Source organism: Brachyistius frenatus, unplaced genomic scaffold (assembly GCF_029030835.1).
Source record: "Brachyistius frenatus isolate BFR_SWC_R1_liver_20210118 unplaced genomic scaffold, ASM2903083v1 Contig_95, whole genome shotgun sequence".
Taxonomy (NCBI): Eukaryota; Metazoa; Chordata; class Actinopteri; family Embiotocidae; genus Brachyistius; species Brachyistius frenatus.
Window position 1 is genome coordinate 983,434 of NW_027210694.1, and position 24,990 is coordinate 1,008,423.

At 46.2% G+C, this 24,990-nt stretch overlaps 2 protein-coding genes across 2 annotated transcripts in view; one reads left to right on the forward strand and one right to left on the reverse strand.

The window, feature by feature from the left end:
* The window catches only part of syt6a (synaptotagmin VIa), a 57,116-nt gene extending 40,240 nt beyond the window's left edge, over positions 1 to 16,876 (forward strand). Inside the window, exons 2-7 of the mRNA XM_069710908.1 lie at positions 3,537 to 3,951; positions 4,967 to 5,528; positions 11,083 to 11,203; positions 12,321 to 12,492; positions 13,678 to 13,828; positions 14,782 to 16,876. Coding sequence (XP_069567009.1) covers positions 3,537 to 3,951; positions 4,967 to 5,528; positions 11,083 to 11,203; positions 12,321 to 12,492; positions 13,678 to 13,828; positions 14,782 to 14,853 — 1,493 coding nt within the window. The 3' untranslated portion in view covers positions 14,854 to 16,876. The remainder of the gene's footprint in view (positions 1 to 3,536; positions 3,952 to 4,966; positions 5,529 to 11,082; positions 11,204 to 12,320; positions 12,493 to 13,677; positions 13,829 to 14,781) is intronic.
* A 2,137-nt stretch (positions 16,877 to 19,013) lies between these two features.
* On the reverse strand, positions 19,014 to 24,781 carry olfml3a (olfactomedin-like 3a). The gene is made up of 3 exons (XM_069710988.1): positions 24,386 to 24,781; positions 21,601 to 21,913; positions 19,014 to 20,089 (listed from the first exon to the last, which is right to left on the reverse strand). Exons 1-3 carry the CDS (start codon positions 24,494 to 24,496, stop codon positions 19,305 to 19,307), a joined length of 1,209 nt encoding a protein of 402 aa, XP_069567089.1. The 5' UTR covers positions 24,497 to 24,781; the 3' UTR covers positions 19,014 to 19,304.
* Between the last annotated feature and the right edge of the window lie 209 nt (positions 24,782 to 24,990).

The following is a 24,990-nucleotide window of genomic DNA, read 5'->3' on the forward strand; positions in this document are numbered from 1 at the left end:
AGTAGTGCTCCCGTCCTCTGGAGTCTCCAGACGTGTTTGTGACCCCGGAGTTGCAAATGTCAACTTCTAACTCCCAAAGTCCGAACTCTTGCGTACTCTGCATTTAAAAAAAAAAAAAAAAACGTTTCATGTCTGCTATTTTTAGCCGTACTTTGCCGCAGAGGTTTTTCAAACTGTGACGTTCATCATCTCTGATCTTCATCGCAGCTCGACGTCCATAAAAACCTGCAGCGGCATCACGGGAAAAAAAGACGTCTTCTTCTTCTTTTATAGGCGGGTGACATCTAGCATTTAACCGCCGGACTACCACCTACAATTCAAATAATCTAAACAAGAAGTGTTCGGCTACAAAGATGTAAACAGAAGAAGAAGAGTTTGACGGACAGGTCGACAGTCTCATGCTGAAGCTCAGACAGTCTTGATGGACCAATCACAGCCCAGCCTACTCTGCTGGACTTCTCCATTTCCCTCGGACTGAACATTTTTATTTGGGCTGTTAACTCCCTATTTTTTTTAATTTTTGTTTTAAACTCTCTCTCCACACGTCTTTGGTTGCTTCGCTAGTTTTTCTTGACGTGTTCTTTACTTCCGGCGGCGACGAATAAACACGTTCAACCGTTTCTTCTAACGAATCCGCATCGATGCAGCCCCGATGGATGTTTCCCACATTCAGGTCATCGGACCGGTGAACCCCCCCTCTGCGCTCTAACCTCAGATCTTGATATCATTGTTTGCTCTCCGGTTATGGAAACGTTTGTACTTCCCGTTTATATTCCCCGAAGCTTTATGGGAACTTCAGTTTAATTAGGGGATAACTATTTGCCAAATGTAGATAAGACAAAGAGTAATAGGAGTGGGGGGAAAAAAAACCAATCCACCTTTTGTCTGAGGGACTCTGAAAACCTGCAGTGGACGTGTCTCTCTGGAGGTTGTTGCCGCAGCTGAAAAAGTAAAAACAAGCCACACTGTCAATTCTCAAAATACAAAATTTCTGACCTGTCGACGTATTTCGCAGCGAGCGATTGTCACCGCGGGGGCGTGCGGCGGCATATTTCGGCGCGCGGCGCAGGGTCAGCTTCGATTTGCCGTGACGGCGGATGAAAAACTCTGCCAGAGACAGTCCGGTCGAGATGAAGCTTTGAGGAGAGCTCTGTGAAATTTCCGATGACGTTGAGAGGCCGGGGCCGCGGACAGCCGAGAAATCCTCCTCAGGCACAAATCCTCCAGACTCGAAAATCACGTCCGCCGCTTGGCTAAGCTATAAATTCTCCTTTGTGGACTCTCCCTTTAGTTTGAATTCTGAACATGAAAGCTCTTCATTTGTGCAGAACCGGATGGCAAATTCCACCCTTTTCATAACTTTTTGGACGAAGAAGAATAGTTTAAAAATAAAAGCGGTAGGTCGTCACATGAAGCGAGTTATTCTTGGAGACTAAATGACTAATATCCTTCACTTGAGTGTCTTCATTTAATTCGGCTTTATTTTCCTACTTTACAAGATCGTAGAGGTGAATGTACTTGTTTTTTTTTTAAACGTTTAGCTGAGGATTATACAAACAAGAGGTGATGACTTTATAACATAAGATGCACTTGCACAGATTCACTTACCGAGATGTATAGAAAACATTTTTAAAGTAGCTACAACTTCACCTACAATGTATAACTGTAATAATTGTTATATTATTGTGACAGTGGAAACCATTCTGCTGCGTAATTTGTACTTCTTTGGTGGAAGCATATCTTTTTCATGAATAAACCACTTTCACGATGAAAAAATACTCCAAAAGTACAAAAGTATTATCAGCAAAATAACTGTTAAAAGTATCCAAAGTACTCATCATGCAGGAAAGTGGGTCCTGTGATTGATATATCACTTTATATGACGAATTAAATAACTGATTTTACAGTTGGAGCTGCTAGAGGTGGAGCTATAGCTTTAAATAATTTAGATGTAATGTTAATAGTTTGGTCAAGTGGTTTCCAATCCAAGAGTCACAAATTAAATCCGAGAGGTTGGGAGATGATTAGCAGAAGAGGAAAGAAGAAGAAAAAGAAAACAAATCTGGATAAATATCGTGATATATTTGCAATTTTTTTTTACTTTTTGGCACGAGATATGGCATAATTTGACTTTGACGTCTCAAACAGGTCAGAGTGGCACAAAATACTAACGAGTCATTCAAATCTGAAGCATTATGAGGCTTTTTTTTTCAGTCACAAACCAAAAGAATTGAAAACAATTGATTTAAAAAAAATGTATAGCATGATTTATGAGCTCACATTATGTTTCATTTTTATTTGCTTTCGTAATTGTGTCTCTAAATCATATCCATAACCAGTAACTAAAGCGATTAGATAAATAAGCAGAAAGGAGCATTGAATGTAAATGCACTTCGTTCATTCCTGCTGATACTTTAAGCAAATTTTTTGATCGTCCATCCTCATAATAAATTACATAAACCGTTTAGTCTCTAAAACCCTGAATAAACACAACCTCACCTGCGGGCTTCTGCGCTTGTTAACACTAATATTTGACTCCGGAGAGAAAAGGTTGAGTTGGGTAAATAACAGAAAAGAGAAAAAGCGCCCTGCTATCCGCCCGTTTGTTGTTGGGGAGAAGAGGAGTTTAGGGACCCAGCGAGAGGCCACGAGTCGCTCCTCAGTGCGAGTTATTGTGGATAAATCTGAGCAATTTCGGCGCGTGGGAAACCGACACTACTGCAGAATATAGAGAATTGAATTCAATCCCGGCGGAAGAGTGTCGGAGACGCCGCGAGCATCAGGTGGAGAAATATAATCACTTGAAGGAAAAATGTCCCGCAGGCAAAAAAAAACAAAAAAAAAAAAAAAAACCTGGAGATGCAGCACTGTATGTTTCCTGCATTTGGCCTTTTCTTATTTTTTTTTCTTTTTTCCACTGGTCCACGTGAATCCGAGTCCTCGTCAGCGTTCTTGGTTCGTCTCCAGCTCTTTGTATGCTGCTTGTTCCTCAGGAAGCATTTTCCATACCAGGAAAATAAATTAGTTTGACTGTGCCGGCTCCTTTTGATCTGCTTCTGGGTTCAAGAAAAATCCCAGAGGAGGATTTGCCGACACCTCCGTCCTATTCCCATGAGTCTTCTTACTAATTCAAATGGATTGCATTGTTTGGTTTCGTTGTCACACTGTAATTACTTTTACCTCTACAGTGAGTATAATGTCAGAGGAATCATCCACGTGCGTGCAGGAGCGCATACTATACCCACATTTGAATTCTGTTTACACTTCCCTTTCTTTTCCTTATCCCTCGGATGAACCAAAGACTAATGGAAGCTACTTTAATATTTATGAAGCCCTCCCAGTGCATTCGCTTCAGTCTTATATAGAAACCACTGATATAGCACCAGGCCGTTTGACAAATCGCGTCCTAATAGACTCTGTCTCTGTCTCTCTCTCTTTCTCTCTCTCTCTCCGTGTCCTCGTCCACCCTTGTAATCACCATCTGTTTGTCCATATTGTGTGATCCTGCGTTTCTGGTCCCCGCGGCTCGTCACCAGACGCTACTTTTGGCCTCCTGCTCGGTGTGTTTGTGGTCTGCGGCCTGGCTCTGCTGGGCCTCCTCGCGTTCGTCTCCTGGAAGCTGTGCTGGGTGCCTTGGCGGACGAAGGCCCACTTCCCCACGCTGTCCCTCAGCCCGGCCCGCAACCCGCTGCACCGCCCGATCCGGCCGCCTCTCCCGCCGCCCAGTCCCCAGCAGCAGCAGCAGCAGCAGCCGCCGGTCACCATGGCGACAGAGAAGGCGAAGGACCCCGCGGGCTTGATGGGCTCGATGGGTTTCCTGGAAGCGGCGGTGAAGATAAGCCACACTTCCCCCGACATCCCCACCGATGTGCAGCTCTCCATGAGGGAGCACTTCCTGCGCCGCACGCAACGCATGCAGAGGCAAACCACTGAGCCGGCTTCCTCCACTCGGTTAGTCGCACATACGCACGCACGCACACACACACACACACAGGCACACACAAGACTGCGTGATGTGGTTATCCACGCGACAGCATGCTTTGGGGTTACACGCGAGCGTGCATTTCCAGCTCAAGACGCCCACGCCGTCAATCCGGCACAAAGCAAAGCGTGCGAATCGGAGCGCTTGGTGTTTTCAGAGGGCCGACACCAAATAACCTTAATACGTCTCTAATGAGGGCATCCGTTTTTATCGGAGCAATTTGGTAACCTACAAAGTTAATTACAATAAACGCTGCGGATGTTGAACTCTGCCTCAGAGGCATCTCTCTGCAGGTCCGTCTGGTAAAGCTAATTATACGTGAGGTCTTCCTCATAAGAATGAATGCGATCGAGTGGAAAAAAACACAGCCTGGAGAAGCTTCGCCAGATCTGTTCGTTTACCGCGTGTAAATAAGTGAACGCGAGCGGTTCATTCTGCCTACCAAGAATCATCTATTTGTTGTTGAACTAACGAGGCAAAAATTCCCGTTCATGTTCGCCGCCTCTGGACCTCATCGAGCTGTTGTTGTTTCACAAATTTGGCGCCGTTGGACCTTGACCTACACCATTTATAGCATTTGCCCTCGAGCGAAATTGAGGAACAGATGCCGATCAGACATATCAGTATTCAGACCTTACAACCAGATTGACAGCGGTGTGAGAATAGTCGCCTGATTTCCTGAAGTGAAACGACATAAATACAGGCCGAAGGTCACTCATTATTTCCTTCTTCGCGCGGAAAATAACAGGTCTGGCCGCCGGCTGTTATTTGTGGTCAATTGCAGGTTCGACGGAAGACGCTACAACAATCAGCCGTCCTTTGTCAACACTCAGTCGTTTGAGGTCGGCTCGGCGTCGCTCGGCTCCTCAATTTAACGGTTTCCCTGTCGGTCTTGTGAAAACGGCTCGTTGACACAAACTACAACTCTTTCTTCATCCCTTGTCTTTTTGTTGTTGTTGTTGTTTTTTTTTTTGTTCCCTACAGACACAATTCATTCAAGAGACACCTGCCCAGGCAGATGCAGGTGTGCAGTCTGGACCTGGGGAACGACTACATGCCGGACAAGGACGAAAAGCCCACCAGCATCGGCCGCATCCAGCCGGAGCTCTACCAGGAGAAGACAGCGGAGTCGGAGGACTCGTCCAAGAACGGCAGCAGCAAAAACTGCGGCAGCATCAACTTCTCTCTCAAGTACGACTACGAGAACGAGGCCCTCCTCGTCAACATCCTCAAGGCGGTCGACCTGCCCGCCAAGGACTTGTGCGGCACGTCCGACCCGTACGTGAAGATCTACCTGCTGCCCGACCGCAAGAAGTTCCAGACCCGCGTCCACCGGAAGACGCTCAACCCCACGTTCAGCGAGAGCTTCCAGTTCCCCGTGCCTTACGACGATCTGGCCGCCCGCAAGCTCCACATGAGCGTCTTTGACTTTGACCGGTTTTCGCGGCACGATATGATCGGGGAGGTGGTGCTGGAGAACTTGTTCGAGACGTCGGACCTCTCCAGGGAGACGAACGTATGGCGGGACATCCAGTACGCCACCACCGTAAGAATATCGGACTTTTTTTCTGATTCCTCCGCTAGGTTCGGTGTCAAGTAAGAAATACTTTGTGCAGCTCGAGTGTAAATGTTGGTGTCGGGCGTATTATGATATTTGGCGACCCGCTTCGGCGTTTTTTTTTTTACCGTCGTCGGTACCACAAGAGGGCGCCGTTCGTACGGACTCTTCTCGTGCACGCGGTAAATACGACCTCATTCGAACGCAGCAAGAAACTCTCCCACTGAGCTGAGAAGAAACAGGTGCTCATAAATTAGGTAAAACCCGTTGACAGTCTTTTTGTGTATCGGGAAAAAAAAAAACGGTTTATACGCATTCGTTACGGTTTCAACCGGAAAAATACGTCCTCTGTAATATTTCTGGAGTCTTACAGGAAGGTTAAACTCAGGGAATATTGCGCCTATTAATCCTGATTTAAAGCGCCTGATTGCCTCCCAATTTATTTGAGAATTGTAACATTTCTCAGGTCTGCAGACGTTTGACCCGCCTGTCGGACAACTGCTGGTATTTCTGGCGTGACGGTAATTGTGGCCGACTCGTCGGCGGTTTCAGCGGTTCCCCTTTCTCCCATCACCCTCATGGCTGCTGTCAAAAAGAGACGTTATGAAACAAGTGAGCTGGTTTTGGATATTATTGGAGCGGTATTTTACATGTTGTGGCTAAAAACTCCAGCCGGCTCTGACGCGAGTCTGAATTCTGCTGCGGAAGAGACAAAACGTAGCGTCCGACCCCTCGACAGCCATCTGCGGCTCCAGATTTCTCCTCTCCTGGCGTTCGTTGCCCTCGGTGATGCAGCCTTTTATCCCTTTTAATTCGGCGCTGTTCAGAACGCGGCCGAATAAACTACGGACCGAACGGACCGGCTGATTTATATGCGGGGTTGAGCTGCACATCGCGGCCGGTCAAATTGACCCGAGAAGCGTGGGATTATAAATCAGGTCGCGCAGAAAGGTTGATTAAAACAGTTCTGAATTAACAGAAGACACGAGAGCAGCGAAAACACCACGGTATCTGTGCAGCTTCAGCAACCGGAGGGAACAATGTTCAATTAAAACGTACACAAGCTGGGCGTTTTTTTTTTTAATTGGCTAATTCCAGTGCTTTTAAGACCGTATGGGCTCTATTTTCACGGCGGCACGACGAACGCCGCGAGCGGCGACAGTTTTGGTTTCCTTTAAATCGAGACTGCACCGAAGTGTTGAAATGTTGAAAATATACATTTAAAAATCAGGAGGAAAAAGCGGGCGCCTCTGTTCCAGCTCGAGGCTCCGGCGCTAATTGAAGGAAATCGATTGAAACCCTGGTTGAAAATGTGTTGGTTTTTTTTTTCTCGGCGCTTGCCTTTGGTCGAACTTCGCTGCTGGCTTGAAGCACAGATCGGCATGTGCTGTTCAGATTCTGCAGTTCGGCCCGCAGAGGGACAAACGGGCCCTCCAGTCCACCAGTGGGTCCACAAAGTCGGCGTCCGTAGTTCCCGACAGACGTTTTGGTTTGTCGTAGCAGGAAATCACAGGTGAACCGGAGAACCGGCGAGAACGACAGCAAAACCTGGAACCAGCTCCAACCAACGTTGGCCGTTAACACCGGCGCTTTTCCTGCTGTGACGCCACAAGATTTAAGTGATAATCCCTAACGACCAGCCAGCTAGAAGAGCTGATGAAAGTGTAAAAGTAAAGCTGGTTCCACGCTGAAGGCGTTTTCAGTCGAGGTTTTTCCAAACACATTTAGAGGGAACCGATAAGCCGTTTTAATTAGTCTGTAGAACCGGCGAGGGAAAAAAAAAGAACAGCTTCGGCAAGAGTTACGCTCCAGTGAAATAAAAGCACATCTTTACGCTATTTTTCTGCGTTCAACGTACATAACTTGAAGTACGTAAAGTTCAAAAATCTACTCCCACAGAAAAAATGCTTTGAGTGTAACTAAAATTATTCAATTAAACTCTCTCCTACTAGTAGATGTATTCAAATCAACGTTAAATAATAATGTTTGTCTGAATAAAACAGGAACATTGCCGCAGTGTGGATTTTCTGATAATTTTTTTTAAAATATAAATTACTTACAATATCTCTTATTTACTGCACTAACTTTTCAAAGTGGGCCATTATGGCTTATATAATGTTAAATCCAAAACTGTCAGCTGTGACTGAACCTACATATTTTTGTCATTAGTTTAACTGGCTGCCAGTTTTTTGGCCCGATGTGTTTATATGCCGCCTCTGTCTCGACAAATAATTTCATTTTAGGAGAAGAATCTGAGCGATTGAAACGGTTTAGGCCAATAAATAAACAAATCGGTCGTAAGAAATCAGTACTTTTCAACCCACGTCGTCAAGCTTTAAACTGCGAATTAAAATGTATTCGAAAGTTAACACCTCAAACATAAAAGGATCCTTCTGACTCCAACTCACTCATGTAATATATATATATTTTTTTATTGGCTTTGTTGTTTGCTGACGATGTCTAAGGGCCATTTTCAGGAACAAAGTGTTTCTGGACCCTTGTTAGGTGCTTCAGAGCCCTCACATCTGACCCCCAATGACCTGACCCCCCCCCCCAATCTTTCCTCTCCAGTTGCTCAACCCCTTCAGAGGTTGTTCAATAATCTCAACATGATTGCTTAGTGGGCAGAAAAGCAGGCGGCCTTCTCCTTGGCACACAAACTTTATTGAACGGCCAAATGATTTTATGACAAAATCCCTCGCTCACATTAAAGTCAAGATTGGCAACATAAAGAATGCACAGATGGTGGGGGGGTAATGGAGGAGTGGGATGGGGTGGGTGGGTGGGGGCGCTCAGCGGGAACAAAGCAAAACAAATAAGAAGTGTTGTTCGACGTGAAACTATGTAAGACTCAGCGCAGCTTAATGAGCGACAAAGACGGCGGCGAGGGAGGAAGGATGAAGGGAAACGGCCGGCGGCAGCTCTCCTCGGTTCACAAGATCAATGAGGGACATTTATCAATAACGTCAACCCGACGAGCGTCATAAAGAGTCCGAAGGAGAACACGTACTTCGACTGCAGACTGTTTTCTCGTGTCAACAAACTACTCTGGGAAGGTTTTTAGAGGCTAATCGGAGGCACGAATGGAGGAGATTATCTACCAACTGTGGTAGTGACTAAAGACGAATTCTTAAGGTATCCATAGTGTACGAATAGATAAAGCTATGTACATGTAAATACAGTAAGTTATTAAGTTCGCAAGACCAGACTCTGAACGCGCTGAATTTGGCGCAAAGTGCTTTTAGCTCGTTGCTAATTTTAGCAGGCCGACAAACTTTTTTGTGCAGTTTCCGCGACGTCGAAAAATAAGCTATTTCTGATACTTAATGCAACAGACAAATGAAAATAACCTATAATAAGAACAATATTGAATATTTAACAAAAGGCGTTTTAAATGACTAATAACTCATCATTGACGTGTGTCAGAAACATTAAGAATGATATTATTTGGAGCTAGTCCCTAGTGGCCGTTAGTGGTATTGCACTTCCGCGTTGGCTTCAGTCTTCAGACTCAGAGACCGCGTCCATTTCTTTTATATTCACTTTATAGCTTTCAGTGAAATATCTAAACAGCTACCAGAAGGATTGTACTCACAACATTTTATGGCGTCCTATCCAAAAGAGATGACCGGTGCTAAAAAAAAAAAAAAAAAAAAGATTAATGCAGAGCAGATGTCACTGACTGGCATCAAAACCCGCCCGTGTTTCTACAAGGACAATTAAAGTGTCACTTTACGCTTTTAGGACACGGCGTTTCTGCTGCGCTCTCCACGTCGCGGCTGAACCTTCACAACCCTTCGAGGCAAATCCTTCGCTTCCGCAGCGGGAGGAAGACAAATCACAGTTAAGACGGCGGCACTCAGACAGACGCGTCGGGATTTGCCAATCAGCGGGATTCTCACCGAGCTCGTTCGGCGTGATTAGAGGTCTGTGTGACCTTAATACCGTTCATGGGATGGAGCTAAGACCCTCGCGCGGGACAGATAACGGACACTCATTCCACTTGAGACTTATTAGTTCGGTAAGGCCTCCCCCGCGGATCTGTCTGTACACACAAGTGAGGGACTTTTAATATTTTAGCCGGAGGACGGAAAGTTTCTGTCTGCAAAGTCATTTCGAATGTAGAAATGATTCTTCCATGAAAGTTCTCGACGGCAAGGACCTTTTTTTTTTTTTTTTTCAAAGGCTTCTCCCGTCGACGGTAACCGGGTCGCGCGGCGTCGAAGTACCGACATGTTCTCTGTTTTGTTCTGAACTTACGACCGACCTCGTGTTGATGTTGATCATGTTTTTTTTGTTTTTTTTTAAACGTGTAATGGAAGTAAGAATAATTAAATTGACTGTTTGGCGAACGGATCATTGATTCGATCGGGAGTTTGACCATTTTGTAATTAAACCAAATCGTTTCAGCTGGATAACCTTCAAGAACTTTTCAAGTGAAAACTGCCCAATTTAAAAAAAAAAAATTAAAAAAAAGTTGGCTACTGATGCTGGTGAGACTTCTGGCTTTGCATATCTATGATCCAGACTGTATTCATTACCAAATGGATTGACATAAAACGTCATGGTCCCCAGAGGATATATCCTCCTGACTTTTCTTCTAGGGATTTCATGACATTTGGGTTTTTCTTTAATGAAATGTCTCGACAACAACTGGATGGCTCGCCATTAACTCAGACACAGATATTAATGATCCTTTGGGGGGTGAATTTTAACGGCTTTAATGATCGCCTCACTTTTCATCCGGCCACAATTAGTTTTTACAACACTTTTGCTATTTACAGCAGCCCCAAGCTGTGCTTTATCTTTCGAGGTAATAAGCAAATGTGAGCAAAAGACCCGCATTAGACCCGAAGGTCTTTTCTTACAACTTTCCAACGCAATAAATCTAATTAATAAATGTATGCAAGAATATAGAAATGACTAGTTTCTCAGGAAAATATATTTTAAGTTGCTAATTAGCACCGAGAGTTTCCTCAGCTGCGTAAAAGGTTACAGCGTCAACAATGAACCACAACATCCACGGTTTAAATCCGGCTCCACTCTCATTTCCTGTCGTGTCTCCGCCGGCTCTGTCGAATAAAAAGAGATCAAATGTATTATTCATCGCGAAACACAGCTTACTGTAAAAACTATAGTAACAGTTTACGATACGCCTGCATCCATCCTCGCTGTCACTTACTCTTAAAAAGGATGCGGTACGACCCGTGTATTCACAGCAGACTCAACTGTGAGAAACCCACCGGGACATTTTCAAAAGGTTTTTACAGTTTGGCGGCGGAGGTCGAGAGGGATAACGCGCGGTATATTCCCAATAATCCATGAGAGAGCCCTCGCTTCGCCGAGTGCTGTGGCGGTTACAAAGACCAGACTGTAGACAAAACATAGGCATCGATCCCAGGAACCTTCGGCCGGAGACCTTCTTGTACGTCCCTTCCGATTGTGGAATCGAAGCGTCGGTGCTGAATGTAAATGCGAAACCAAAACGGGATTAATTTTTCTTTCTTTTTTCTTTTTTTTTTTTTTTTCTTTCTCCCGACAGGAAAGCGTCGACCTCGGCGAGATCATGTTCTCACTATGCTACTTGCCCACCGCGGGCAGACTCACTCTCACCGTCATCAAGTGCAGGAACCTTAAGGCCATGGACATCACCGGATACTCAGGTGCGTCGTGTGGGTGGGATTTACTCACAGCTTCGGTGAGTGAGAGCGAAGCGTCCGTTCCCTTTTTGAATATCCGACCGCAAATGAAATGAACAAACAGCGGAAAGCCCCGCCGTGCTCCGGCGTTCTGTTTATTTCAGCAGTTATTAATATTCAGCGCGATATTAAGACATTGTCAGCAAACAGTGGCAGGCGGGCCTGTTTGTTTTAATAGACTGCCACTTCCACTTTTTCAATTCCAGGTTTTTGCCTCCCAAAAATAGTCATATCACTTGTGAAATGTGACTTTTATTGCGCTTCGAATGCCAGGATTCAGGTGTAATTCAGAACGAACGCGGCATTTTCTTTTCCTTTTTTTTCTTCTTCTTTTTCCCCACCTCCCATGTCTAATGACATTTAAAGATCTTAATGTGACTCATACTTTTTAATCCCCCTGAGTTTTTCAGCGCTTCTGCTGTTATTTCAATCTGCACGTCATAAAAACAAAAAAAAACAAACAAAAACAAAATCCCGTGGCCATCGAATTGTTTCCTCAAGCATAATCGGCTGTTTGCTGTTTATAGATTCGGGGCAGCTTACGTCCGACTTAAAAAAAAAACGTGGCATAATGGAGCGTACCGGGCGATTTATCACTGACGGACGAGGATTGATAACAGCATTCAGGAAGCTTTTCTCGGTCGCGCTACTTAGCCGCTATCTGTGTTCCTCCCATCCACTTTGTTAGAACAAGACATTGACTCAACTACTTTTATGCGCATTACTGCTGCCAGGTCCTCCAGGGTTGCTTTCATGCTTAAGTAGGAGCCAAAAAAACACACACACACACACACACACACACACACACACACACACACACACACACACACACAGTGGGTGATGAAACAGGAAACCGATGATTCGATCTTTCGCGGACATCTTTGAAAGACATTTTGGCAGTCGAGTCGAACACTGAAGCTTTATTGTTTCTTAATAATCCCAGATGCCGGATCTTCATGATAATTAATGCTTCTGGCAGTCGCTAAATGAGATATGACGACTTGGGGAGTGTCCAAAAAGATGATGATGATGATGATGATGATGATGTTCAATTATAAAGTCGTGTTTCTTCGTCGCTTAGATCCGTACGTAAAAGTGTCGCTCATCTGCGACGGAAGACGTTTGAAAAAGAAGAAGACGAGCATTAAAAAGAACACTCTGAATCCCACCTACAACGAGGCCATCATCTTTGACATCCCGCCGGACAGCATGGACCACGTCAGCCTGCACATCTCCGTCATGGACTATGATTTGTAAGTAACATAGAAAGGATGGGCGATGATTATTATTTTTTTAATTATTTTTTTTTACATTTTTCAAACAGTCATTAACACATGAAAAATCGAATCGCCGGGTAGTAATTCGCTACTACTGCCGGTAGGTGGCGGTAGTGCGCCTAAAAGCCGTTTTGCCTGTACTTTATTTGATTAATTAATTGGTGGAATAACTGATAATGAAAAGTGTCGTAGTACGAATCATATATTGCGCCAATCTGGATTTGGCAAGAAACCAAGAAGATGATGCAAAAAAAAAATATATATAAAAAAATAAATCACGCTTAAAATTATATAATTTGCTATCTGTAATATTATATGTGCAGAGTTTGACCCTCGAAAGCTGTTTTTACATTAATCTGCTGAAGGTGGAACATTTTTGCTTCGCGCTCACCTTAAATTGGAGGTGAATGTGATGATTGAAACTAGTTTGGAGCTCAATAAAAGATGAGTATTTGAGGTGAAGCAGGGGACTTTTTTATTTTTTATTTTTTTTAAATGAAAAATATATACAGATGGATTCTGGATATCTTATTGGATAAAAAAAAAGATATGATTTTTGTTGAGGTAATTGCTTTTTTTTTTTTTAATTGGTTTTTTTTAAGTAAAAAGATTTATATTATTATTGAAAGCATTGTCGGTGTCCAGTGCAGTTCTTCATAAAATGAGCGGTGTTAGATATTATAGCGCTACCTTTATGTTTTCAGTGAGTCTATAAAAGGAAAAGGGAAGAAGTGGATGCAGTGCTGACAGAATGAGAGCGTACGTGTTAAAGGTCAGGCTGCGTACATTTTTATATTTCTTTTTTTTTTGTCTTCACTGCAGTATAAAAGCAGTGGATACTTCCAGGAGCGGAAGCCGAGCCCCGTGTGTTTTTCCTTTACAGTCGGCTATAATACGAGGATTAAATCGGGGCGTGCCGATAATCTGGGGGGGTTTACGTGATGAAGAAGAAAAAAAAAAAAAAAAAAAATCTGCTTTCGTTTACATTTCACACGCCGGAGACGATCGGCCCGCGGGTCCGCCGCGTCGATCGACGGCGACGTCTCGCGTCCGGACTCGCGTCTCCTTTGATTATCAGCGACGTGATGTACGAGACGTCCGGTCGGGTTAAAGTCAGACGCATTCATACCAGCGTGCGCGTTCCCCCCCCCCCCCCCACAGGGTAGGTCATAATGAGATCATCGGCGTGATGAGGCTCGGATGCCACGCCGAGGGGCTCGGCAGGGACCACTGGAACGAGATGCTGGCCTATCCGAGGAAGCCCATTGCACACTGGCACCACCTGCTGGAGTCCAAGAAATCTGAGAAGGAGGTACGTTTTGGGTTTTTTTTTTTGGGGGGGGGGGCATTTTTAAAAAGAGCACGTGGCGATGGTTTGGGAGGAGGGATCCACCCGAGGGATTAGCTCCCGATTCTCAGAAAGAATATCGCCGCAGGGAAGAAGTTAGAGGACGCATCAAGTGTGTTTCTGTTTTGGCAGATTTTTCTATTTTCGCTGGAGCAAAATCAGCTGTTTGTGTGTGTGTTTATTAATTCGTCTTGTATTTTTACCTATCTTATTTGATCGTCTGCCAAAATGAAAAATGAGGTTGTTGTTGGACTTCCAAGTACACCTACAAAAATCTTTTGAGTATACTGCGTGATTTCTGGATATATTAAGTGCCCGGGAACATTTGATTTGAGTCCACATGAAAACGCAAGAGGAAAAATAAAATATAGAGGTGATAGAGAAATTCTTCTTAAAATATGAATTCGGTGCAAAAACAAAACAAAACAAAATACAAAAACAAGTGTTACGATTCACGTTTTGAGGCAAATACAACAAATATTAATGTCAGTTTATGAACTTTTTTTTTAAAATACAGAAGCTTTCTCCAGTTCCATTTTAACGCGTGTCAAATTGCATTGGCGTATTATGTAATTTACATCTAAACACCCGTTTGTTTCAGATTACATTGAGGAAACCAGCTGTGGAATGATCCGCATATTAAAGCGTTATCATTCAATACGAGAAGCTGCTCAGTAAAGACAGGTAGAAGCGATAATTTCAGTGTTGCAAGGAGCTAAAAGACGAGACATTTTGAAGACATTTTGTATGTTTGTTTTTGTTTTTTTGATAAAGGAGATTTCACGCCGGTATCTTGTCACATTTATCGAACCCTCCTTTAACGAACAAACGCGGGCGTTTCGAGCCCCGGTACCGAAGAGCGACCGACCCGACATATGCCCTGTGAATCACTTCCTTGTGTCTCTTGCGTCCTGCAGTGGAAGGCGAGGACGGCCAGCTTCGACAGCCAGGGCTCCTGCCCTTCACCCCGGCCCCCCGCCAGTCCCTGAGCAGAGCCACCTGTGACCCAGCGGCCCAGAAGGGGGTTTCCTCCCTCCTGCTGATCCACTTCCTGTCTGTCTGATTGAGCAGAAAAACACAACCCTACTGTCTCTCCCTCCCCCTTATTCTCTCTCTCTCTCTTTCTCCCTTCCTCAAATCTGATCCCAGAGCACTTCCCAGGAACTGATCTGGGACTCCCGCCAGTCAGTTAAGTCGCGGTCTTTTCGGGTTTAAAATGTCGGCTCGTCGGTTTTTGAAACGTAGGTGTCGCGACGGCCCCAGAAAGTCGGCTCCGTCGTCCTCGGAAAGAGAGCCGGGCGGAAGTCCGGCCCGCAGACATTTATTATCGAGCTCTCCGAGCCGATTCCTCGCGGGAGACTTTCCGCGCCCTGAAGATTCAGCTTTTGCACCGCAGACGCTTTGATGCAAAAAAAAAAAAAGAAAAAAGAAAAACCTCAGTCGGATATCGTTCTCTCTCTGAAAGCAAGAGGGGAAGTTTGACGGAGGGAAGCCGAGGACACGGCCGGGGGTAGAAAGAGAGACGATCTCAAAGGGGGATCTGAAGCTATTTAAAAACTCGACAGCTCACTCGCATTGAATTTTAAAAAGTGCTGCGTCAGCGGAAAACGATACCGATCCGCGGCATCGTGGAACTTGAAAAGCGCTCCATTGTTCGCTATTGTTTTGTGGCGCCGCGGCCGAGTCCGCCGTACTTCCAGTTTCATCACTCAAATAAGCAATTTATCTGATCGCCGGCTTGTCGAAGGAGAAGCCGGGTCAGGCCGAAACGGACACGTTAACCAACGCAACGACTTCAGGCTTCAGCGCGTCTTCAAAAGCAGACGTTTTACAGAACGGGAGACGATTATTGGGATTCGCCGACGAGCGGGCTTCAGAGAAATGGTTTTCAATCTTTGTCGAGTCTTTAACGCAGGAGCAGTTATACTTCCTGACGAAAACACACGTAGCCACGACTGCTAAGTAATAATAATAATAATAATAATAAAAAAAAAAAAACATAAATAGAAAAGACAGAAAATTAAAAACGGTCGTTTTGACGAACGAAGGTCGAAGGTTTCTGCAAAACGGGGAAATCGCGAGCACACTTTACACACCTTTACCTCTTTTCTCTGTTGGATGTTTGCCTCCGAGCAATCTCGCCCTCTTTTCCAGGTCAAACCTCACAAACGCTCACGTTCAGAAAAGAAAAAAAAAAAAAAAAACACGACTCTTCAAAAGCACTTTTTTTTTTGTGTCTAATTGTGCTTTTTTGTTGTTGTTGTTGTTGTTGTTGTTGTTTTCTCAGATTTTGGTGGACGCGTATAGCTTCACGTACAGTTGTCCGCTGGTTATTATATGTATGTTTTGTTTATCTAAATTAAAAATCAGAAAAGATATAACGATAGGAATAGATTTTAAAAAATAAATAAAAAGATTTTCCATTCATGCAGCCTCGTTGGTGGTGATGAAGGTGAACATAGTCTTCTTTTAGAAACATGCGACTCTCTCGATGTTGATTCTGTGACTCGGTGTACTCTTGGGCGCCGTGTGCGCGGTGCCGATCCACAACATGTGGTCAAATTTACAAAAGATATTCGATACGACGATGATGAAAAAAAAAAAAAAAAAGGTTTTCTTACTGTGATTGTTTTCACGGGTCCCGGCAAAGGAAAAAAAAATAATTAAAAAAAAGTTGGATAAAAACAAAAATTCACAAAATCAGGTCCTCGTTCACTGTCCCGAAAGGGATTTCCCACTTATTCGAGTAAAAAGCATCAACGCAGCCGGTTTAATTTAAAAAATATGACGCAGGCTCAGTATTTTGGATTATTCGTCATTTAGTTGTTTTCCGCCTCCTCTGTCGATTTGAAAAGACGTTTTAATTCAAACTTTACAATCTGACGTGCGACAAACGTTGCCGGGGGCGCTGCCGTGCGGACCGGTCCGGACCGCTCGGCGATGAACGGCGAACACGCGGCCGTATATCACCGAGTTCCTGAAAATGTCATCGAAAGGGAAAAAAAAAAAAAAAAAAACGTCTCAGACGGGGGAGCAGATGCGTTTGGCAGATGCGTTCGGCAGACGCGTTTGGCAGACGCGCGCCGGCGTCTGTTTAAGCCATTTCCTTCAACGGGCCGAGTTTACCCAGTTCAGTGCAGTTCGGCGTTCGAGGCCGAGACGACGGAGATGTGGGGGGGGGGAGGGGGGAAGGGAGGGGGAGCGGGGAGGAGGGGGGGGGGTCAGCATCTACAGAGCTGCGGCATTTCTCTAATTGGCACCCGCGACGGCGAGAAGTGAGTCGGCGCATTGCGGTTCGCGACATCGACGCGGGACCGCTCGAGACCTCGCGCGTCGTCGTTTTTTTTTTTTTTTTTAAACGGTGAAATTCCTCTCTGGACAAAAAAAAAACTCGTCGGTTTTTACTCTGTTATTATTTTTAAGTGTACAATTTGAAACAAGTGGTTGAATAATAATAATAATAATAACAACGTGGTTTCTGGTCCTTCTTTTATAAAAACACATGCTTTATGATGATCATGTGTTTCTCTGACGGTGTGTGTGTGTGTGTGTGTGTGTGTGTGTGTGTGTGGTTTTGTTTTTTTTTCTCGGTAGATGAAACCTGTTAAATCAATCGCCTCAGTCGACGGCCCGTTTTCGAGACCCTCTAGCTTTTGCCTACTATTGTAATGTTTCTTGATATGATCTCGTATCCCTTCCAACTGTTACGATAGCACTGAATTTCCAATTTTTTTTTTTTTATTGAACATTTTGTATTTGTACCAATAGAAATGTTTGAGAAAATGTTAGTTCAGATAAAAAAAAAAATTAAAATAAAAAAAACGTCTACTACGAGTTCCTTTTAGATTCTAGATCGTCATCGAGACTCATTATCGGAGTGACCCGGTGTGTGACCGAGTAAACCGACGTAGCGTTCAGTATTTTCCACCCCAAATTGTCATTTGTTTTTGTTTGTTTGTTTGTTTTTTTGTTTTTGTTTTTTCCGACAAGTCTGAAAACTCAGCGTCAGAAGATTGCTTGTTGTTTTTATTTTCTCCCGCGGGGCGTGACGTGTTATCGGTTCTGTGACATGGTTTTTTTTCTTCCTTTTTCCTTTGATTAAAAGACTTATGCAAAAACGGAGCTCTGCGCTGCGTCTTTTTTTTTTATCCCTCCGGCAAAACATGCGACGACCACGACGACGACGACCACGATGACGACCACGCGGCCTTCGTGGCTCGACGAGCGAGGAGTCGCGCCGAGGAAATGGAGATTTGGGTCTGAATCAAACGGCCAAATGAAACGAAGGGGACTTGACGGGCTGCGATAACAAAAAAAACGAAGGACGTTTTCATTGTTCGGCCTTTCGATAAAGACCGAAATGAATAAATAATACTTCAAATGCCGATTTAATCGGCTCGAATTCTCTCCGCTTTGGATATACGATGAATGAAAGAGTCGACGGGGACGCGAGGTGAATGCAGATGTCGCTGAAAGACGTCGGTGTCCATCCGATTCCCACGATCCCCGCGGCACCCGGACGGTCCTTTCGCTGGACTCGGCGAGTCGGCGCGGAGCAATCGAAAAGCCCGTCGCGACCTGAAGAGGACGACGTGATCGTACCGCCGGGAGCGCCCGACGGGACGGGACGGGACGGGACGGGACGGCGACGTAAAAGAAGCGGCCTTCGCCCCAAACGTCGTTTTATTCCCAACTTCTCCGGAGCGCCCGAACGTCAATCGTTTCGGGGCACCGAGTGAAATCGCTGCCGTCCACTCGTTGGAGAAGCGCCCCGACATTCGGTGCGATGTTTCGATCCCTCGGCGACATCTGCAGTCGCGTGTTTGCGCTTTAAAACGTGACTTTTTTTTCAACGTTTCAACTGGGGGGGGGGGGGGGGGGGGGGGGGGGGGGGGGGGGGGGGGGGGGGGGGGGGGGGGGGGGGGGGGGGGGGGGGGGGGGGGGGGGGGGCGCAGTCGTTGCGTCGAGCGAAGCGCGTTGTAATTTTCCTTTTTCTTATAATAGATTTTAAGAAATTGCACCGTTGTCGTTTATAAATTGCGACAGCTGCGATTGTTAACTTGTTTAGGACAAAAAAAAAAATCAAGCTCAATAATTCTGATGTTACATCCAAACATCCAAATATGAACAATTATTGGAGGTTTTTTTTTTTTTTTAATATAAAAAAAAAAAAGGGGTAAAACATGTTCATTAGTGAAATTTAGGCTTCAGGTTGGTCAGGAAACATTTTATTACCTTTAGATCCCAAACTAGATGTTTATCACCTCAAACTAGATCCTGAGAAAACGAGATTTTTCCTCGAAGGTCGTGACGAGCTGCGTTCATTAAACCGCTCGGTAAAAAAAAAAAAAAAGACGCTACGTTGCCGACGCCGGCTCAGTGAAAGGAACACGGGACCGGGAGAGGTTTTTAAAAAAAAATTTTTTTTATCTCTCCGCTGTCAAGCCAGAAGTTTCCTCTTCATGATCAGTCTGTAAATGATTTGGTAGCCGTCGTCCCAGCCGTACAGCTGCCTCTCCTCCGGGTTGTATTTCAGGCTGGCGTGGGCTCCGTACCTCCGGGGGAAGTAGAGCAGCGGCGCCTCCTCGCTGACCACCACGTCGTTGACGTCGAACACGCACTGGACCCGGGAGCGGCTGGCCAGGCGGGTGTTGTAGACCACGTAGACGGTCCCGCAGACCACGAAGGCCGCCTCCGCGTTCTCCCGCGGGCACCGGGTGTCCCAGATCCGCTCGATGTCCAGCGTGGCGGCGTCCATCTTGGCGAGGCCGATGTTCGGCCCGTCGTCGCTGGGGGCGAACAGGAGCCAGAGGCCCTCGTCGTCCGCCGCCAGGTCGGCCACCGTCTCCGGGTTCAGGCCGTAAACGCCGGCGCGGCTCTCCGCGGGGAACATGGCGACGTCGGCCACCGAGCCGCTCAGCAGGTCGTACTTAACCACCCGCACGTCGGCGTCGCCCTCCTGCGTTACGTAGTACAGGTACCCGTTGTAGACGGCGCCGCCCGGGCCGCTCCACTCGGAGGGCAGCCGGACGGTCCTGCTGCCGGAGACGCCCGCCGAGCGGGAAAAGTCCCGCACGGAGTTGAACTGGTAGATCGCGTCACCTGATGTCCCGTTGAAGACGTAGACCGTGGAGGACCGCGGGTCTCTGGTCCACATGCCTTTAGGACCGCCCGCCCGCTTCAGGATCTTCACCGACCGGATGCCGGAGAGGATCTCCACGCAGTCTGCAGCATCGGAGGAACCCAAAAAAAACACAAAAGAGGAGGGGGAAGAAAAATGGAGATTGGTTTCGTGATTACGGAAACAACTGTGGAAAAAAAAAAATTACGTTTAAAATGACAATACTGGAAAATTGAAAATGATGATTATTATATGGTTGATTTTAGCTAAAAAACAACAACAACAACAACAATTATGATCATTATTCAGCTCAAATGTGCGTTTGCGGCCTTCGAAGGGCATCGAACGGCCCCGAAGGCTCCGAATCACGACATTAAAAATGCGGTGTCGGGGGAATTGGACCCGAGACTCATAACCAAGAAGTGGAAGGAGAGCGTACGAGGAGACGCTCATCTCCGCCTCTAAAACACACAAACAGAAGACGCCCCCCCCCCACCGTCTCGATGTGTCCGGGGGCAAAGATTAACATTATATTCCCAGATCTGAACCCCCCCCCCCCTTCACTTCCCCCTTCCCCTCTCCTACCACCCTCCCCCTCCACCCCTCCTTACAATGCAGCGGAGGTTCGTTCTGGGTCACCTCTTCACAATGGATCGCTTTGTGCTGCGAACATGAGCTCGGAGAGTAACGTCACTGACCTCGGGCCAGTTTCCTGTCCCTCCTACCGCGCAAGACACACACACACACACACACACACACACACACACACACACACACTTACATTAAAAAAAAAAATCCCAACGGAGACGGCCGTCCTGGGCATTGTACCTTTATCGACGTTGCATTTAACAGACTGGACTCCGCTCGGAGGAGGTTTATGATATCGCTGCGTAATTTCTCGAAATGTATGCGTTAATCGTCCGCCGGCATCACACGGCGGTCGATATTTTTTTCATTCGCTTTTTGCAAGAGGAGTAATAATTGAAGCAATTCAACGATTCGTCGTCGGGGATTTGAGTTTCTTCGGGGGAACATTAAAAGTGAAAAAAATAAATAAAAAGATTGATTGTTTTTGCTTCGCGTTCGGCGCAAATACACGCGGCGAGGAAATTTGAATCCGATTTCCCGACGTCGCGCTTTAATTTTTTTTTTTTAATTGGCTTTAAGTCCTCGCGCCTGAGTACCTGAGTAAATGACTCAGAGCGGCGGTTATCTCGGCGTCGCTTATGGCGGCGCGCCTCGGGGTCTGAAGATTATAATGACAAACGCGTGCGCTCAAACGGGGCGCTGCAGAAATAAAGGAGTTGTGCGAAGCCTCGTTCCTGCTCGGAAAACATGACTCAAAGCGCTCCGCTAAATGACTTGTAACAGCGCCGTGTTTGTTTCCCAGTTTCCAGTGGCATGGCTTTTCCAAGACAGCAGCTCTGCAGAGGGAGAGGAGGTGGTGGTGGTGGTGGTGGTGGTGGGGGGCGGAGGGGAAGGAGGGGAGTGGGGGTTCCTAGTCGGGATGTGTAACTGTGCAGACCGTATATCCTACATATTCGACAGGTTCTGAATGCGTCGTGAACTAAAAAAAAAAAAAGAAAGAAAAACCTCCGTGGGGCGCGCGGCTCACCAGAGACTCTCGAGGTCAGCTCCTCCCACGCTTCCTCTTCCTCCTCTTCCCCCCTGCTCTCCTCCAGCCCCCAGGCCTCCTGCTCCACCACCTTGTCCGCCCGGGCGGCGCAGGCCCGCGGGGAGGTCCGGGCCTCCACGAAGTCCATCTCCCGCTCCGCCCGGTCCACCCGGACGCCGGCCCCCTCCAGGTCTCTGAGCAGCGCGCCGTGCTCGTTCTTCAGCCCCTCCACGACCTCGGCCGTCAGCTTCCCGAAATCCAGCATCTCCGCGTGGTACCGGTGGGATTGCTGGTGCCACAGCTGCATGCCGTCCTGTGGGACGCGGAGAGGTGAAAACAACACGAAAGGTTACGATGGACGGCGGAAATGAGTTTTTTTGGTTGTTGGTTTTTTTTTTCCGCTTTTCACTCCAACAAAAATTTTAGGTTTACTTTGTTGAGCTCTTTCCATTTCGGTGTCGTCGCTTTGGTGCAGACTGAAAGCTACGCTCGGAGATGAACTGCGAGTGAACGAGTTAAACAACAATGAATCTGGATCCCAGTGCTCGCTTGGACACCGACACCGAGTCATCCAAGGAATCAAAAGGACCGAAGACAGTTGAGAATCAGCGGTCTTCTCTCTTTTTCCGTTGGAGCCGATCAGCAGGAGACACTTTGGTTGGGAAACACCAAAGGTGGAATTTTTAGGTGCATTACTTAATTATTTTATACCTTTTTTTTCTTTTTAGCTCCGACCAGCTCCACTCCGCCAACTTATCTCCACCGCAATGTCTTTATCTTGATTTTTTTTTTTTGGGGGGGGGTTGCGGCAGTTCTGACCAGCCACAATTCTTTGGTACCGTCTTCCTGGTTTTTGACTTTGGTTAGAAACCATTTTTTTTATAATAATAATAATAAACTTTCACCCTTCATACAAGAAATGCAGCTCAAAGTGCTTTACAGCAACAACAAAAAAATGCAGCGTTTCACATAACGGATATAAAGGAACGTTTTAAAATATGTTCATGTGTTTATTGTTTCAGTTCAGCACAGACGCCGGCATGAGACCCTGGAATAGCTGAACAAACAGCCCGACTACACGAGCGAGCCGTGCTGCCAAAACGAAACCTCTGGAATAGTGACTAATAATAGTCAAAACAATTAAATGAAATCTAAGGTTCGTCTAAAAGATCGCTAAATTTGCTCAATTTGTTTTTCATAAGCACCGAGCTCAAGCGACTTTTGATAAAAGCTAAATCCAGCAACAAACTCGCTAAGTTGGGAACAGTATCCAGCTGTTGTACAGTAGCTAGAAGAGGGTGGTTTTTTTTTTTGGCACCGTATGGTGCTTTAATGGAGGTTTAAGGTGGGCTAAAGTTGTCATTGTAAAATGGGCCAATTTGATTGGCCACCCGGTAGCCTGGTGTTACCCGACCCAAACTCACGGAATAAATATTTGGGTCTGGAGACGCTCCACCTAAGATTGTTTCCAGTCGTTGCATCCTACTGGGTGGAGACCCCGGGTTCATCTTGAAAAAGAGGCCTTTAACCAATCGGCATCGAGTATGTCGTGAGCTGAAATTCTACCCTGCTGGTTCCTGATTGGTCCACCCTCCAGAGTGGGTGAGCGAACCTCCACGCAAACAGGGTTTCCAGACTACAATCAGCAGAGGACTGAAGCTCTGAGCGATAGTTGGCTGAAGCCAGGTTAACCATCGGGGTGGAGGGGGGGGGGATATTATTTTTATTTTTTTTACCAGAGAGCCTCACAGAACTAATTTACCAACTTTATTAAATCCCGTAGGGTGTTCGAATCACAGCATCGTCACCGTCGGCAAACAGAAAACCACTGTGCTTCACTGATCGACGACGGCGAGAGTGACAGGTGAATTATTCAGACGCAATAACCGACTGCTCCTTCACAGCGCCGCGGTTTCATTTCCCTCCTCCGCTTGCCGTGGGGGGGAGGGGGGAGGCGGGGGGGGGGGGGGGCTCTGTGGTCAAATGGAAAATGAAACTTCAAGGAAAGCTTGGTGATGAATTTGCCGGCGTTCTCATATCGATGCGGGAGTTTGAGCCGGCGTTATTGGAGCCGAGACCGGAGGGAGGCCGCAGGGGGGGGGGGGGACGGATTTAGCCGTAAATAGACAATTCATTTCATGCCTGTAACTGTTTTTACAGATCGTCATTTTCTTTTGAATCGCAGTTGATGAGCAAAAAAAAAAAATCTGATTCTGTAAACGTCTTGCAAAAAGAAGACTTTAAAAAGTCAATTATTTAAATGACTCCCCCGCGGTAAGCAAACACGTATTTCATTTCACACTAAAAAGTTTACTTGCCCTCTTTCATGACACCGACACTGTTTGCTGCCTTAAAACCGCCGGTTAAGAAAAACAATACCGGACTCTTCTGTAATTTGATTCTTCCCTCGAGGCGCTCGTGTTTTAACGCGGCGTCGTTCTACCTTTGCAGGAACACGTCGTTCCCATTATGCCGTCGGGATGTTGTCGAGCTTGTACTCATTACTCGCGTGTCATTGTCTTTAAAAAAAAAAAAAAAAAAAAAAAACAACACTGCAGAAGCTGTGTGATGCATGAGAAGAAGGAGAGCTCTGCATGCATCAACTGACCCCCCCCCCCCACTCCCCTCCCAGGAGGCCCCCCGCAAAGTTGATGAGCCGGGCAGAGATTGCATTAATTGGTTTGAATGAAGACATTAAATTCAAAATAATCATTTTTCCAGCGTTTTAAACCGACTTACGACGTAAAGTGCGAGTCCTTTTTAAAACAAGGGGGTCGCTTCCTACCTCGATAGCCAACAATCTGTTCTCCAGATAATCCATCAGCCCCTGGTAGTAATGCTGAGCTCCGGTGAGAGTCCAGGCGGTGGAGACGAGGAGGACAAACAGCGGCTTCATTGTGAGACGATCGACGGGGACGGCTCGGCTTCTTTGTCCGTTTCAGATTTCCAGGGGATTCGCTCAGGTTTCCCTCCTTTGATGTTGTTCCCTCTGCAGAAGCAGAGCGTCGCCGCGAACCGATGAACGACCCGAACGCGGCGCCAGAAAGGGGTGCTTTTAAAAAAAAAAAAAAAAAAAAAAAAAAAGGTGAGAAGGACGGAGAGAGTAAGAGGCCGCTCTGAGAGTTTCCAATTCTTTGACCGCTCTCACTTTGCTGGAATGTTTTCACAAACTCTCAGGGAGGAGCCTTGTGCCTCTTACCCCTTTTCTATCCTCCCCAAAAAAAAAAAAAAGTGAATGTGCTTGTTGCACATGTTGCACTCAGTTTCTCAGCCGTGTAAACTTACAGCTGCAGCACGAACAAGAACCGAACGAAACGGCCGCTCGACGTGACGCGGCTTTGATGGGAGTTCAAATTTGAGATTCAAAATCATCACTTAATACACACGCTG

Excerpts from the sequence above, each read along its gene's own strand:
- olfml3a (XM_069710988.1), bottom strand. The coding sequence starts at position 24,496 with ATGAAGCCGCTGTTTGTCCTCCTCGTCTCCACCGCCTGGACTCTCACC. Across the intron at positions 21,914-24,385 it reads ACAGATTGTTGGCTATCGAG|GACGGCATGCAGCTGTGGCA; the intron begins GTAGGAAGCGAC and ends CGCGTCCCACAG. Across the intron at positions 20,090-21,600 it reads GCTGACCTCGAGAGTCTCTG|ACTGCGTGGAGATCCTCTCC; the intron begins GTGAGCCGCGCG and ends CCGATGCTGCAG.